Source organism: Artibeus jamaicensis, unplaced genomic scaffold, assembly GCF_021234435.1.
Source record: "Artibeus jamaicensis isolate MK-2021 breed Jamaican fruit bat unplaced genomic scaffold, CSHL_Jam_final contig_1539, whole genome shotgun sequence".
Taxonomy (NCBI): domain Eukaryota; kingdom Metazoa; phylum Chordata; class Mammalia; order Chiroptera; family Phyllostomidae; genus Artibeus; species Artibeus jamaicensis.
Window position 1 is genome coordinate 884,449 of NW_026521299.1, and position 15,650 is coordinate 900,098.

General features: G+C 43.7%; 1 protein-coding gene across 1 annotated transcript; it reads right to left on the reverse strand.

Annotated features, from left to right (window-relative positions):
- Positions 1 to 339: 339 nt before the first annotated feature.
- Positions 340 to 7,382, reverse strand: LOC119041196 (40S ribosomal protein S10). The gene is made up of 6 exons (XM_037134395.2): positions 7,291 to 7,382; positions 6,360 to 6,509; positions 5,959 to 6,130; positions 4,498 to 4,575; positions 1,242 to 1,297; positions 340 to 426 (listed from the first exon to the last, which is right to left on the reverse strand). Exons 2-6 carry the CDS (start codon positions 6,507 to 6,509, stop codon positions 385 to 387), a joined length of 498 nt encoding a protein of 165 aa, XP_036990290.1. The 5' UTR covers positions 7,291 to 7,382; the 3' UTR covers positions 340 to 384.
- Positions 7,383 to 15,650: the final 8,268 nt, after the last annotated feature.

The window sequence follows — 15,650 nt, forward strand, 5'->3', positions numbered from 1 at the left end:
TTTGATATTCCCAAATAGACACAAAATCTGTTCCAAGACCAACAAAATAGCAACTTCTCACCACACAGAGCTGAGCTGGCATGGTTGTCTGGTAAGATGTTCAGCTTTCCAACTGCTTCCCAGAAATGGTAACACACAGGACAGGACTCTGTAGGGAGGCGTCTGCTGGAACAAAGTGAGCCCAAGGCAAAGCCAAGTACCGCAGCTCTATAGCAACAAGCGATGTCACCCTGGATAAGACAACTCCCAAAACCAACCCAGTTTTGCCCCATTTACACTCTGTCCCTTAGATCATTCCCGTCCGAGCTCCATACTGCAAACAAACAGGGGCACACAACATTATTTTCTGACAAGTTTATTCAGCACAAAATAACCCCTCCAACTTTACTGAGGTGGTTGACCACGTCCACGACCAAATCCGCCTCTCTGCAAGAGAAAGCACATGACATAAGTGTTAGCAGTAAGCCAGGGCACAGAAAGCCTTCTCATCACTGGTGAGGCCGCTTCACAGAGTGCAGGTCATAAATCCTAGCCTTACTTTCCTGGCTATAGGGCCACATTCACCTCAGTCCTGTTTGTTCATTTGTAAAATGAGAATATGGATACCCACTCAAGAGTGTGCTCACATTTACACACATGTAAGCACCAGCACAGGATAAGATCTTGTGTCTGCCATACATACACACCCTCTTTTCACTATGCTGTGAAGCCCCAATACAGGACAGCTGCTGTCCCAGCAGTGACAGCCCAGCCCCACGCAAACACTTGACCTGGATTAACTAGTCTCACAATTTTCTTGAGATAGCTACGATCATCTCTATTTTATGGCTGAAGAAACGGGTGCACAGATCACACCCTCTGAAGGAAGACAGTGATTTGATTCCAGCCCATCTTGGTTCTAGAGCACACTCAATCTCCAGTAACTCTCAGCCTTAAGTTTTGTTCATGAAACTAATTAAAGGAATTATGATCATTATTAAAGAAACAGAAAAGATCACGATGCTACACATATAATAGTACTGATTTATAAAACTTATTTCAGTAATTTACATATTGACAGAAAGTCTCCAGTCTTAATGTAAAACATATATTTGGAATTTGTGGTTTGGGGGGATAGGGAGAATGAAGGATGGGATCCACCACACTATACTACATCCCTACAACTTACAGACCCCCCCACACAAGGCTGAGGCCAGAGCAGTGACCACTCATGGAGAGCAAACAGGGGAATGAATACTCACAAACTGGAATTCAGTTGCTGACCCAGCTCCAGCCTCAGCTTTCTTGTCAGCACCAGCTGGAATAAGAAACACCAATTTCAATTCATCACGAGGTCTGATCTCCTGCAGGTAAGTAACCCAACCCAATCTTGTGGAGAAGGTCATGTCGGCAAACAGACCCCATGAAGTACTAGTAAATTACACCTGAGCCACCTCTGCCCTCTCCCTCTCCTAGCACAGCCTCCCTTAAGTCATCCTTCAAAACTCACAACCCAAACTACTGCCTCCTCTAGGAAGGCTATCCTGACTACAAAGTCTGGATTATGTACCCTTCCCACATGGCCCCAGAAGACCCTAATTTTCTACTACTGAATCACTTACATGCTTTAGATCAGCACCTAGCTTACAAAGGGAGCACAATGAAGGAAGAACTAAAAGGTAAAGGACACAACAGCGTACAGAAGCAAAAAGCAACTTTACCATAACCATAGGAAAGAAGCAAGATACAAGATCTTGTGCTGCCCTGCCCTGCGGCCACTAGTCCAAAGATGTGTGTGTACAATAAAATATCAGATTTTAAGACTTAAGAGAATGCAAAATTTATTTTTTAACTTATTTTTAAAAACATCTTATTTATTTTCAGAGAGGGGGAGGAGAGGAGGGAGAAAAGAAATCATATCAGCTTGCCTCTCATACGTCCCCAACTGAGGACCTGGCCTGCAAGCCAGGCATACGCTCTGACTGGGAATGGAACCAGTGACTGTCAGTTCACAGGCTGGTGCTCAACCCACTGAGCTGCATCAGCCAGGGCAAGACTTAAGAGAATGTAAAATTTAAAAAGAGAAAGAATACAAAATATCCCAATAATGTTTATATGGGTTAAAAAAATCAACATTCATTACCCTCAAAAGAAATCCTGTCATACATTAGTAGCCACTCTCCCCCTAACTTCTGGCAGGCACACTAATCTACCCTTCTGTCTATATATTTACTTAGTCTAGACATTTCACATAAAGGGAAGCATACAATAACAAAATTAACATTCGTGTGAATTTTGTGCATTTCAGTGTGGCCACTAAGAAATTTCATGGTTCACACTGCAGGAGTGGGGCAGTAGGTGAATATGAGTTTGGTGAATTTTATTCAAATAAGGGTCCCCCTCTGGCTCATTTCAGACCATGCTCACCACAAGCTGTTCACTTCCCTTCCCTTTTGACTAGTAAGACAGCATCTTCCCCACCTCTGTACCTTTGTTCATACTGAGACCTTGCCTGAAATGCTCACTGCCCCTAAACTTGAGTACCCCTGAGGCTTGGTCCCAACTCCCTTAGAACCATTCCCTTAGAACCATTCCCTGACTGATTCTCTACATGGTGTGACTTTTAATAAGAGCAACCACTAACTTTTCTCTAAGTGGAGAGCCTGTTTGCTGGAGAAATTCATTTCTACTACTCTGTAAGTATTCAGGTCAAGTGCTCATTTCTATTTCACATAGAATCAGGAACCACCTCAAGAGGGAGGCAAGAGTGGTAAGTCAGTAAAAATTCCTTTTCATACCTTGCTTTTATGTCACAATTTTCTGTTTCTGCAATAAAGAGTGACCCTTTAAAACCAAACTGAACCCTCTCACTCCTCTGCAAACAGCAATGGCCCTCATCCACGCCAGAGCAAACCCCATGTCCTTCTGTGGTCCACAGAGCTGTGGGCCTACATCCTTACTCAATTTCCGACTGTCTTCTGTTGTTTACTCAAGCCAGGTGCTTCCCCTAAGAGGACCTTTACCTGAAATGTGCTTTCCCAAGATAGTCGCTGGCTGGCTCCCCTTTACCTCCTTTAGCTGCTTGCTTATATCTCACTTTTGCAAGGTTTTCCTGAAATCCCTATTGAAAATTACACCCTCTACTTTAAATTTTCCATGCAGCACCCATACCACTGGATACACTATTGGGTTGACCAAAAACTTCATTTAGTTTTTTACATGAACAGCTTTCGTAGTGTTTAGTTGTCTTTGATTTCAAAGTAATTTTGTCAGATTTTCTGATAGGTGTCATATCAGTGTGCATTAAAAAATTATCAAAATCGATGAATTTTGGTGTAGCCATCTTAAAAATGGAGATGGAAGAAAATATGCAACATTTTTGGTGTATTATGCTCTATTATTTAAAGAAAGGGGAAAAAAAAAAAAAAAAAAGATTTGGCCTGGCTGGTGTAGCTCAATGGATTGAGTGCGGGCCTGCGAACCAGACAATCACAGTTCAATTCCCAGTCAGGGCACATTCGTGGTTTGTAGGCCAGTTCCCAGCAAGGGCCAGTTCCTAGGAGGGGGTGCACCAGAAGCAACCATACATTGATAGTTCTCTCCCTCTCTCCTTCCCTTCCCCTCTAAAGATAAATAAATAAAATCTTTAAAAAAAAAATAAAAAGATTTGTACAGTGTATGGAGAAGGTACTGTGACTGATCGAACATGTCAAAAGTGGTTTGCTAAGTTTCTTGGTACTACTGACATTCTGGCCAAATAACTTTTTGCAGTGGGGATGTCTTATGAACTGGAAGATGTTTAGCAGCACCCCTGGCCTCTACCTACTAGAAGCCAATAGCAGGAGATAGCTGACTTACTCAAAATATCCAAATCAATAAAATTGTTGGTGAAAATGAAAGATATGTCTTTTATTTTATGGAAAAAAACGAAATGGGGTTTTTGGCCAACCCAATACATACTTACTTTTTCGTATCTGTCTCCTATCACTAAAATGCAAGTTCAACGAGAAGGGCCTTTTGTCTGGTATGTACACTCCCATCTCCCCAGCTCCTGGGACAGTGCCTAGCACACCACAGGCATTAAATATACATTTGCTCAATGAACAAATACCCGTTGTTCCCAGTCAATGTGAATATTTGCTATTTAAAGACAAGATTTCACACTATTTTTGCAATAAGAAAACAACAAAGGTAATTTGAGCAGACCCTACCCTCAAGGAGCTTACAACCCAGGAACATAACCACAAAATAAAACCATGTTGTCTTCCTGAAAGTTTTCAATTTTGCTCTAGGTTAAAGGTCTTCAACTAACATCTGTCCCCTGCTCACAGGGTAATCCTCCCTGTCCCCACTCATCAAATCCCTTCTTAAGGCAAAAAAGCACAAAGGACTCCAGCTGGAGATGAGAACAGGAACTTTTCATGTCACTGGCATCTTTGAGGGCTGAGCCCCAGCCAGGGCTGACTGAAAATCCAGAGATTCTACCCCAAAGCCCCACACAGACAATGTGTCACTCACGGGGTACAGCACTCCGTCTGTAAGTGTCTCTGTCAGCTTCCCCTCGTGTGAGTCTTGCAGGTCGCTCGCCCTCCAGACCTACACAAAGTAAACACAATGTGAACACAGGGCAGTATGGGAACTCTGTTCCCTTCAGGCCAAGAAAACTGGAATTGCTCTCCTACTTTCATTGGACAACTTAGTTATTATAAGTTAATAGGAATAGGAACTCCTATACCCAGAACTGCCAGCTAGAAACTTATCATTGACCTTTTGGCTCCTCAGAGGCCCAGGAAAACTCATTCTTAATTAAAATGCTACACATCTGCAAAAGGATTGCTTCGTTCTACTGTTATTTCTCAATAGAAATGCACACTTTCCAATTATTTGGCAAATTCAAATATCCAGCTATTTCTACAAACATTTCAATAGCCAAAAATTTGAAATGGATCTATCTCTGAAGTGGAGAACTTCTTGTGCAAAGGAGGCATCACAGATGAAAGCCCCACCTCCAGTGTTAAGTATATAAACATAGAGGCCACCAGAATCCATTTCTTCCCGGGGCTTCTCCACATACCTCCTTCAGGCTGTGGATATATTAAGACAGATTTTAAGAGGTACCTTAAAAGCATTCTCAGAAACAGTGGAAGTTTAATCTAGTATTCTCTCTACCCAGTTACCTTGGACCTTTAGATCTAGAGTCCATATGGTTAAAATACAAACCATTCTTTTTTAATGTAGAAGATAAAATTGAGCCTGGCTAAAATAAACAAATGCCAGATCCCACATACGCCTCCTAAAGCAAGAGTCTGTGGGGCACAAAGACAGTGACAGCCCCTGCCCTCAAGTGATTCTAGATGCTGTTCTCTAGAACTTTTGCTCTACAGTTACATAACCGTTTAACCACCACCAGAATCCCCTAGGGATCATTCATAAAAATAGATTCCTGAGCCCCATGAAATCTCCCCCCCTGGGGAACTGGGACAGTTTGATAATCAACTGTATATAGGAATCTCTGCATCCCATTTCATCACCTGAGACCACAAAATGCTCTTCCTACAAAAGTTCTTGTGACAAGTTTTTTCAGAACCTAAGGAAATCACAAGCTGGACAAAAATGCAACTGTGAGCAATCAGATAATCTCCCTTCTCCCCTAACCATATCCCTTCACATCGTGAAAAAGTTACTCAGTGCCCTACCACATGTGTCTGTCCACAGACTAATAATCTGTTTAATGTCGTCTCCCCGGATAACCTGAGCACCTGACTCCAGTTCCATTACAAGTCCCATGCTAGAGGACAAAGGCTCTAGGACTTAACCCAAGGTCCTATAGGCCAGAGTCTCTCTACAGCTGACACCAATGGCATACTGTAAGACCATTTCTGTCCCACAACAAAAACCACACCATTTTACACATAACCTTCCTCCCAGAAAGAGCAGCTGCAAAACAGGCTGTTGGAGGTATTTACTTGGGCACCTTACCTTTGGGCCTTGGCCTGCCAGTCTCAGGCCGGCTACGGCGCAAAGTGGCAGGCACGATCTCAGGGGGCAGGTGGAGGTAATCGCGGAGATACTGGATGCCCTCGTTGGTAAGGTACCAGTAGAAATGTCTCCAGGCAAACTGTTCCTTCACGTACCCTCGTGATTTGAGAGACTGTAAGACAGAAAAGTACTGTTGAGATGTAACTAGAGGCTTGGAACTAGAAACACAGTGCAAAGGGAAACTAAATTGCATAGAATACAAGTCTTCACAATAAATCTACCCCTCAGCCCTTCCAGGCAGCAAGAAGTTCTAGCTGTCCTGACCTCTCCTTGGAGTTTGCCTTCAACAGCAGTGGAAAACCCCTCCATCTGCACCCCACTCCAGCAGCCCCCCCAGCTACCTGCATGGCCTTCATGACGTGAAGATTAGGCACGTTCTTGTCTGCCAGCTCGGGGTGTTTAGGCATGTGCACATCCTTCTTTGCCACCATCACTCCCTCCTTAAAAAGGAGTTCATAAATGGCAATACGGTTCTTCTTGGGCATCAACATCTGCAGGAAGAAAGCAATCACCAAGAGCACTTCTGAGCAATATGGCCAGGGTTCAGAAACCGAGTTCATGACCCCAAAATGACCGCACGAAATCACTGTCCAGTAAGTGGAAGTTTCAAACACAAAAATGCGCGGAAAATATGCAGGAAGAAGGAATTCCAACTCCCTAGACTGAAACCTACCCTTTACCAGCTCCCACCTCCAGCCCTAAAAACACTTCAGGTGAGAAGTTAGTTGCCAGGACATTAAAACAGCATACATATTCGCTCCAAACTTTCACCCTTAAAACCACAAAGGTATGATGGGGGGGGGCTTAGATTCTATAAGCGGGATAGTGTGGCTGTACTTTCAGCTACACAGGGAGGGGCCAGGGTGGTCTTATTCGTGACAAGCCGCTGAACCCACACCAAAAGACTAAGGTTTTCGCAGCCTCATTTTCTATAGGCCCAGGGCCAAGCGAGGAGGCAACCGAGGTGAGGGAGGTTTCTTCCCCCAAGCAAAAGCGTGTAGACGGGGTGCAGCCCCCTAGCCTCGCCCACAGACCTCACCAAGCAAGAACTTCATCCTCCCGTACTAGGCCCTCCGTCACCGGGACACCAATCTTTGCCCACAGAGCCCTGCTACCCCACGAACTGCGCCTCTGACACCTCTCACTACTCAGAAACGGGCCTGCGGGCAGCAGGAGAGGGACCTCCACCCCGACCCTGGAGAAGCGCAGCAACCACGGCTGCGAGAGAGCCAGGATGGAAGCCGATAGAATCCATTCTCTAGAGGAACTCACCGCAACAACTGCTGTGTACGGGCCCGGAGTAGAAAAGGAAAAGACATGCGCAGCGCGGCAGTACGTTTTTTCCGGACTGGCGTGCCCCGCCCCCCGTCAGGACCCGCGCACTGCCTGGGGTGGCCTCGGAGGTGCCTGAGAGACTGGCTGTTCTAGACAGCCGCAAACCCTGACCATATTATGGACAGTGGCTTGTGGGAACCGCTGCAGGGAGCTTTTGAGCCTACTTGCTTTGTCAGTAGTCATGTTCATAGGCCGGCCGCTTGGAGACAAGCTACTTCTTTATTGCCATTGGTAATTTAACTTGATAATGTGGAAGTAATAAATGCGATTTGAGCGAGGGGGGAAAAAAGAGAACATACAAAGTGATAACAATAACAATAATAAAAGACTAAAACAATCCAATCAATCACAAATAATTATTACTAGCATTTTGGTATATATTCTTCCAAACTCGTATGTACCAAGCAAATGTATAAATGTATGTGTATATGTATATACATATATGTATATGTGTATAATGTATATATACACACACTCACACACATATATTTGGTTTGGCACAAATAACATCCCTTTCCATTACAAAATCTTTTATTACAAAATCATAAGCGTATAATTCTGTAACATAACAATATCACACTCAATATCACACACACCGTATGACATTTTAGGTGAAATGTTCAAATTAAAACTATAAATTATTAGACCCATATTGTTACCCTACCAACCACACTCCAGCAGGCCTTATTTCTGCCAGATCCTGTATATGTATATATGAGGTCTGTAGAGAAAGAGTTCAACCATTGTTAACATAATGGGAACGGTCTGCGAGAGATCGATGTAACCTGGCAGCCAAGGAGAGTGGATTGGAATGCACTTGCGTGAATAATGATGACTTTGCTGTACTAGTCAGTGGGGACAGTAGCCACCCTTGAGTGTGCATGTGTACTGTGTGGCTGTGACATTCAAAATGACTTAGCAAGAAGAGCAGCAAATTTGTAAAATTTTGCTTTAAGCTTGAACATTCCTCCATGGAAACTATTCATATGATTCAGAAGACCATAGCTATGGACAACTGGTGATTGAAAGCTTTATCAGAACAACCTGTCTGCTGATGTATCAGGCCTAGTGCAGAGTTTTTTGGCAAAACATCAAATCACACAGGTGACTCATCCTCCCTACAGTCCAGATCTGACTTCCTGCAAAATCTGCTTTTTCCAAAAACTTAAATCACCTTTGAAAGGGAAGAGATTTCAGACTGTTGATGAAATTCAGAAAAATATGACTGGGTGATTCAGGAAAATACAATGGGGCAGCGGATGGTGGTTGGGAAAACTGTATGCAGTCCCAAGGAGCCTACTTTGAAAGGGACTGAGGTGTCATTGTCCTACGTACAATGTTTCTTGTATCTTGTATCTTCAATAAATGTCTTTATTTTTCATAGTGCATGGCTGGATACTTTATGGACAAACCTGTTATATGTTTTTTTACTCTGTGATTGGACATATATTAAATTCTTCAGTATTGTAAGTAGCAATGTCACAGACATCTGCGCCCTTGCCCATTAATTTACTTAGAATAAATCCCTGGAATGTAGTTGTTGAGTAACAAAGTATGTACTAATCTCATTGCTCTTTTATTTGCTTTTCTTTTTTTAAAATACATTTTATTAATTAAGCCATTACAGTTGTTCTATTTCCCCCCTTCATTCCCCTCCACCCTGCACACCCCCTCCCCACCATTCCCCCCCTTTAGTTTATGACCGCGTGTCTCAAGTTCCTTAGATTCTATATTTCACATACTATTCTTGCCCTCCCCCCTATCTATTTTCTACCTACCACCTATACTACTTATTTTCTGTACCTTCTCCCCCCTTCTCCTTCTCCCACTCCCCTGTGGCTAACCCTCCATGTGATCTTCATTTCTATGGTTCTGCTCCTGATCTAGCTATTCTCTTAGTTTGCTTTTGTTTTAGGTGTGGTTGTTAATAACTGTGAGTTTGCTGTCCTTTGCCTGTTCATCTTTTTTATCTTCTTTTTCTTAGGTAAGTCCCTTTAACATTTCATATAATAAGGGCTTGGTGATGATGAACTCCTTGAATTTGGTCTTATCTGAGAAGCACTTTATCTGCCCTTCCATTCTAAATGACAGCTTTGCTGGATAGATCAATCTTGGATGTAGGTCCTTGCCTTTCATGACTTGGAATACCTCTTCCCAGCCCCTTCTTGCCTGCAAGGTCTCTTTTGAGAAATCAGCTGACAGTCTGATGGGAACTCCTTTGTATGTGACTGTCCCCTTATCTCTTGCTGCTTCTAAGATTCTCTCCTTCATTTGAATCTTGGCTAATGTAATGATGATGTGCCTTGGTGTGTTCCTTCTTGGGTCCAACTTCTTTGGGCCTCTCTGAGCTTCCTGGATTTCCTGGAAGTCTATTTCCTTTGCCAGATTGGGGAAGTTCTCCTTTATTATTTGTTCAAATAAGTTTTCCACTGGTGGCTGTTCCTCTTCCCCTTCTGGTACCCCTATAATTTGGATGTTGGAACATTTAAAGATGTCCTGAAGGTTCCTAAGCCTCTCCTCATTTTTTTGAATTCTTGTTTCTTCATCCTTTTCTGTTTGGTCATTTTTTCCCTCCTTCTGGTCCACTCCCTTGATTTGAGTCCCAGTTTCCTTTCCATCACTATTGCTTTCCTGTGTATTTCCCTTCATTTCAATTAGTTTAGCCTTCATATGTTCCTCTAATTTGTGACTAAAATCAACCAGTTCTGTGAGCATCCTGATCACCAGTGTTTTGAACTGTGCATCTGAAAGTTTGGCTATTTCTTCGTTGCTTAGATTTATCGGCTCAAGGGCTCTGAGTTGTTCTTGAGCCATGTTTTGATCTGTTCATGCCTGTTATGTATGAGGAGCAGAGCCTTAGTTGTTCACCAGGGCGGGGGCCACCCAGGTCACTGGTTTGTGATGTTGTATGTGGGGGCAGAGTCAGAGAGGGACAATGGCAGTTCCCTCTGCTGCTTCCTGCCACTGGGGCCTGTGAGGTCCGTCTCACTGCTAGCTCCTTCACTAGTTTATCTGCGCGAGAATTGTGTGACCGCATTCAGCCCTCAGTGGGTCCGCCCACTTCTCCACACCTGGGATCTGCCCACGGCTGCTGGCGCACCTGGGTCGTGGGCCCTGGTCAGTTGGGTGGATCTTTCCTGCCCGACCCTGCTCTGCTACAGGCTCTGTCCCTCTTACTGGTTTGGCTGAAGGGTTTGTTGTTGTCAGACTTCCGTGTAGTTCCAGTAGTCTGTGGTTTGGCTGTGTTTTTGTTGCTAATACTTTATTGTTTTTAAACTTAGTTGTGCGAGAAGATACAGTGCTTCCACCTACGCCTCCATCTTGGCGGAAGTCCCAGTTTTCTTTCCATCACTATTGGTTCCCTCTGAATTTTTCTTCATTTCACTTAGTGTAGCCTTCATTTTTTCTTCTAATTCGTGACTAAAATTAAGCAGTTTTGTGAGTATCCTGATCGCCAGTGTTTTGAACTGTGCATCTGAAAGGTTAGCTATCTCTTTGTCGCTTAGAAGTATTGGCTCTGGGGCTTTGAGCTGTTCTTCTTCTTGAGCCATAATGTTTTGGTCTGTTTGCGCCTGTTACATATGAGGTGCAGAGTCTTAGGTGTTCACCAGGGCAGAGCAACCCAGGTTGCTGGGTTGCGATGCTATAAGTGGGGGCAGGGTCAGAGAGGGGCAATGGCATTTGTTCTACTCTCTCTTGGATTTTGGTCCCCTCTGCCTCTTCCCACAAGCAAATTGGGCCCTTCTGGTGCTGGTTCTCAGATGGGTGGGCTTGTGCACCCTCCAAGACCCTGTGGGTCTCTCCAACAAACTCTCTGTGAGCCTGGGAGCCTCTACAGGTACCTCAACCCCAGAAAACTTTTCCAATTGGTGCTTTTAGGCTTTATTTCCTGATGCTGGGGCCCTAAGTTGTGGGGTCTGTCTCACTGCTGGCTCCTTTGCTTGGCTTATCTGTGTGCAAATATGGGACCGCAGTCAGCCAGCCACCCTGTGCCCTCACTGGGTCTGCCTGTTGCCACCCCATACCTGGGATCTGCCAACTGCTGCCTGTGCTCCTGGGTCGGCCTGGCCACTTTTTCCTGCGAGACCCCTCTCCACTAGCCGCTGACTCCACCCCTCTTACCCGTCTGGATTAATGGTTCATTGTTGTCAGATTTTGGTACAGTTCAATTTTTCTCTCTGTTCTGGTTGCGTTGTGGTTTCTAAATCTTTGTTGTTCATAAACTTGGTTGTGCGAGGAGGTACAGTGTTTCCATCTATGCCTCCATCTTGGCTGGAAGGCTCTTTTCATTTTCATATTGAGACTTTTTTCCTATTAATTTGAATTTACTTTATGTGTTAAAGCTATTAACCTTTTGTCATATATTTTTAAAGAATTTTCACCAGGTTTTCATTTGCCTTGATATTTGTGGTCTTTTGCAGAAGTTTTACATTTCTTTATACCCAAATCTTTATGGCTTCAGACTTTGGTACAATGCTTAAAAAGTTACTCTACACCTCATGACTGCATAAATATTCACTTAATATTTTTTCAAGTATTTTTGTGTTTCATTGTTTAAAAATAAGTATTCAACAGTAGGGCAGGATGGAAGGAGTTCTGGGGACTGGCTGCCCAGCACTACGAGGTCCCCAACACTACTGAACTGCACACTTAGAAACGGTTAAGACAAATTTTATGTTATAAGAAACTGTTTATGTTATGTGTATTTTACCACAGTTTTAAAAATAAGTATTTATAACATATTTACAGAAATTTTAAAAAAGAAGAAGCTTGGCCCTGGCTGGCATAGCTCAGTGGATTGAGCGCGGGCCTGCGAACCAGAGTATCGAGGTTCGATTCCCAGTCAGGGCACATGCCTGGGTTGCAGGCCAGTTCCCAGCAGGGGATGCATGAGAGGCAACCATACATTGATGTTTCTCTCCCACTCTTTCTCCTTCCCTTCCCCTCTCTGGAAAAATAAATAAATAAAATATTTAAAAAAAAAAAAAGAAGAAGCTTGGACATATGGACAAAGAAACATCATAATCTAAGGACCTGGTCAAACAGATTTGGAAAAATACAATAAAACTTCTAGAAGTAAAAACGAAAATGATTAAAATTTTATTCTATTTTATTGATTTTCTTTTAATCCTTATCCATGGGCTTTTTTCAATTGATTGATTTTAGAGAGAGAGAAGGAAGGGGGAGAGAGAGAGAGCAACATGCACGTGAGAGAGAAGCATCGATCGGTTGCTTGCTGTGCACGTGCTAACCAGGAATCCAACCCAAAACCTTTGGTACAGCAGGATGATGCTCTAACCAACTGAACCACCTTCCCAGGACCAAAAGGGTTGAAATATTAAGAATAATAAATAGTAGATATGACACACTTAAAGAGAAAAATTAGTGAAATGGAAGATAAAAGTTTAAAAAAATATTTATAAGTCAGTCCAGAGATAAAAAGGAGGGAATATTTGAAAGACAGGGTAAGAGGTATGAAGAACAGAGTGAGAATGTCGAATATATGTCCAGGTGAAGTCTCTTGAGGAAATAACAGAGGGTGTAGAAAAATGACACTGCCAGAATATTTTCCAGAATTATTGGAAGATAACACGCTTCATATTCATTGCTCTTATGAAATCCCAACTTGGATTTTATAAGAGCAATGAAAATAAGAACGGATCCATGTCTAAACATATCATAATGAAGTTGCAGAACATTAAAGACAAAGAGGAGATCTTAAAAGCAGCCAGCAGGAAAGGACAGGTGTGACTGCTCACGTCCTAACAGCAACGCTGGAATGCAGTCTCCTGAACCTTCCCTTTCCATAGCCACAGTAACGCTGCTGCGTCGGACTCTGTCATTCCCCTCCTTGAAATCCTCCAAAGACTCCCCAGTTCACTTACAAAAATACTCAAAGCCTTTATGTCTTCATTTTTTATGTTTAAATCTTTGATTTTCCTAGAATGTTTTCTGATGTAAAATTTTCCCCTCTAAAGGGTTAGCCAGTATCTCAACATCATTTCCTCAATAAGCTATGCTTCCATTTATCGGAAATACCACTAAATGTTTCATGAGAGATGAATTCAGTTTTAGATTTTGTTGCATTTGTGCCTATGAGACATACTGGTGAAAATACCCAGGATAATTTCAGATAAAGAACTCAGGTCCTGCTCAGGTGGCTCAGTTGGTTGGAGCATCATGCTATACACTGAAGAGTTGTGGGTTCAATTCCCAGTCGGGGCATATACCTAAGTTGCAGTTTGATCTCCAGTCAGGGCACATACTCAGGTTGTGGACACATATGGGAGGCAACTGATCGATGTTTCTTCCTTCTTCTCTCCCTTCTTCTCTCTAAAATCAATAAAAACATATCCTTGGGTGAGGATTTTAAAAAAAACAAAAGTCAGAATTTGTCTTGTGGGAGAGAGTTGGGTGAGATCAGGTAAGGGAATCATCTAAAACCCTGTGAAGATCTGAGACCACCTGCAGAGCGTGCTGAGTGGGAAGAGAATGAGGAGGGATCTCACAGCACTTCCCAGCTCACCTGGGATGGTGTTCCTGCGTGTATCTCCTTCCCCGGCTGGAACTGTCTTACAGGGAAGGACCCAATGCCTTTCTCTTCTCTCAGGGTCCTCTTCAGCAGTTAGTACAATGTCTCACACATGTTGAATATACTTAATAAATGTTTCATGAGTAAACACAAACCTCATGGATAGCAGAGGAGATTGGAGGTTACTCTGTAAGGACGGAGGACAGACGAATAAAAATGCCTCTGACGCTACAAAAGACTTCTCGGAGGACAGCTCGTCCTTGAGTGCACTGAGCTCCAGGCAGCTGTTTGGTTTGAGCACCAGGTGGTGCGGCAAGGGTGGGGCCGAAACACACGGCTCAGACAGTAAGTGAGAAATACCTCTGCTGTGTGCTGGGAATGATGAACAAAATGATCAGGTGTGGTGATAGAGAATAACGGAGAGTAAGGTGGCGACTTTTCAACTGAAACCTGTGGAGGAGTGAAACTTAGGTTGAGAACTGGGGAAACAATGGCTGTGAGAGGCCTTGCTGGGGGTTGGGAGTGGGGGCTTGAACTGAATGGCAGCCGGCAGGGCAGAGACAAGGTTCACTAGGCGACTTTAACGGATGCACTGGCCTCAGGAAGGACTTAGGACTTTCATTCAAAGTGCAATGAAAAGCAACAAACAAAAAGGTCCATGAAGTAGTGACAGAATCAGACGCATGCTTTAAAGAGATTACCCTTATAAAGACCAACCCCATTTTTACCACTTCCACCCTATATTATGCATGAAATATAGGTACAGTACCTACCATGTGTTAAAGACACACACACATGAGACCCAAAAAGCAAAAAATGAGGTTAAGAGAAATACATGTATCTTACCCGAGGTCACGGAGGTAGGTAAGGTATGAAGGGTCCGGACTCTTGACTGCAGAGCCTGCCGCTCCCCCACTGCCTTCCCGTCTGGTTCTCTGCAACGGGTCTCCCTGCGAGGGCCAAGGTCAGGGACAGGGGGCCAGAACCCAGAATTTAGAACAGAGAGAGGAGGGGCTTTGGCCCCCTGGGGTCTGCTGCCCGTTAGAATCCTTTGGAAGGCTTTTAAAAATCCACTCATCCAAGGGGGGAGAAGGTACAGAAAATAAGTAGCATAGACAGTAGATAGAAAATAGATGGGGGGCAAGAATAGTATGGGAAATGTAGACTCTAAAGGACTTGAGACACACGGTCATAAACTAAAGGGGGGGTAATGGTGGGGACGGGGGGGGTAGGGTGGAGGGGAATGAAGGGGGGGAATAGAACAACTGTAACAGCATAAGCAATACAAAAATTTAAAAAAAAATCCACTCATCCAGGGCACACCCAGATCCATTAAGTCAGCCTCTGGAGGTGGGGCCCAGGCATTTTACTTTTTAATTTTTCTTGATATACATGTAATATTACATGTGATATACATGGAATAAAATATGTACAGATCCTTTTTTTATTCATTCCTTTTAGAAAGAGAGGAAGGGAGAAAGAATACCCTGAAGCTTCCCTGCCCAGAGTCAGTGCCCCACCCCACTCCCAGGCACACGCCGCTCTGACCGATGTCACCACAGTGTCGTGTGTCTGGCCACCCACCATCTCCACCGTCAGGTCTGTGCGGCTCCATGACAGAGGCACCTACGTTACTTTTGTCGTTGAGCGAAATCCCGCGGTAGAGATACACCGCAGTCTATTTGTCCATTTATCAGTTGATGGACATCTAAGTTATTTCTAGGGTACGGCCACTATAAATACAGTTGTTACACATTTTTACGCA

Coding starts and splice junctions, on each gene's coding strand:
- LOC119041196 (XM_037134395.2), bottom strand. CDS start 6,509: ATGTTGATGCCCAAGAAGAACCGTATTGCCATTTATGAACTCCTTTTT. Junction 4,576..5,958: donor TGGCAGGCCAAGGCCCAAAG/GTAAGGTGCCCA, acceptor TACTTTGTGTAG/GTCTGGAGGGCGAGCGACCT. Junction 1,298..4,497: donor CAGACGGAGTGCTGTACCCC/GTGAGTGACACA, acceptor TTCTTATTCCAG/CTGGTGCTGACAAGAAAGCT.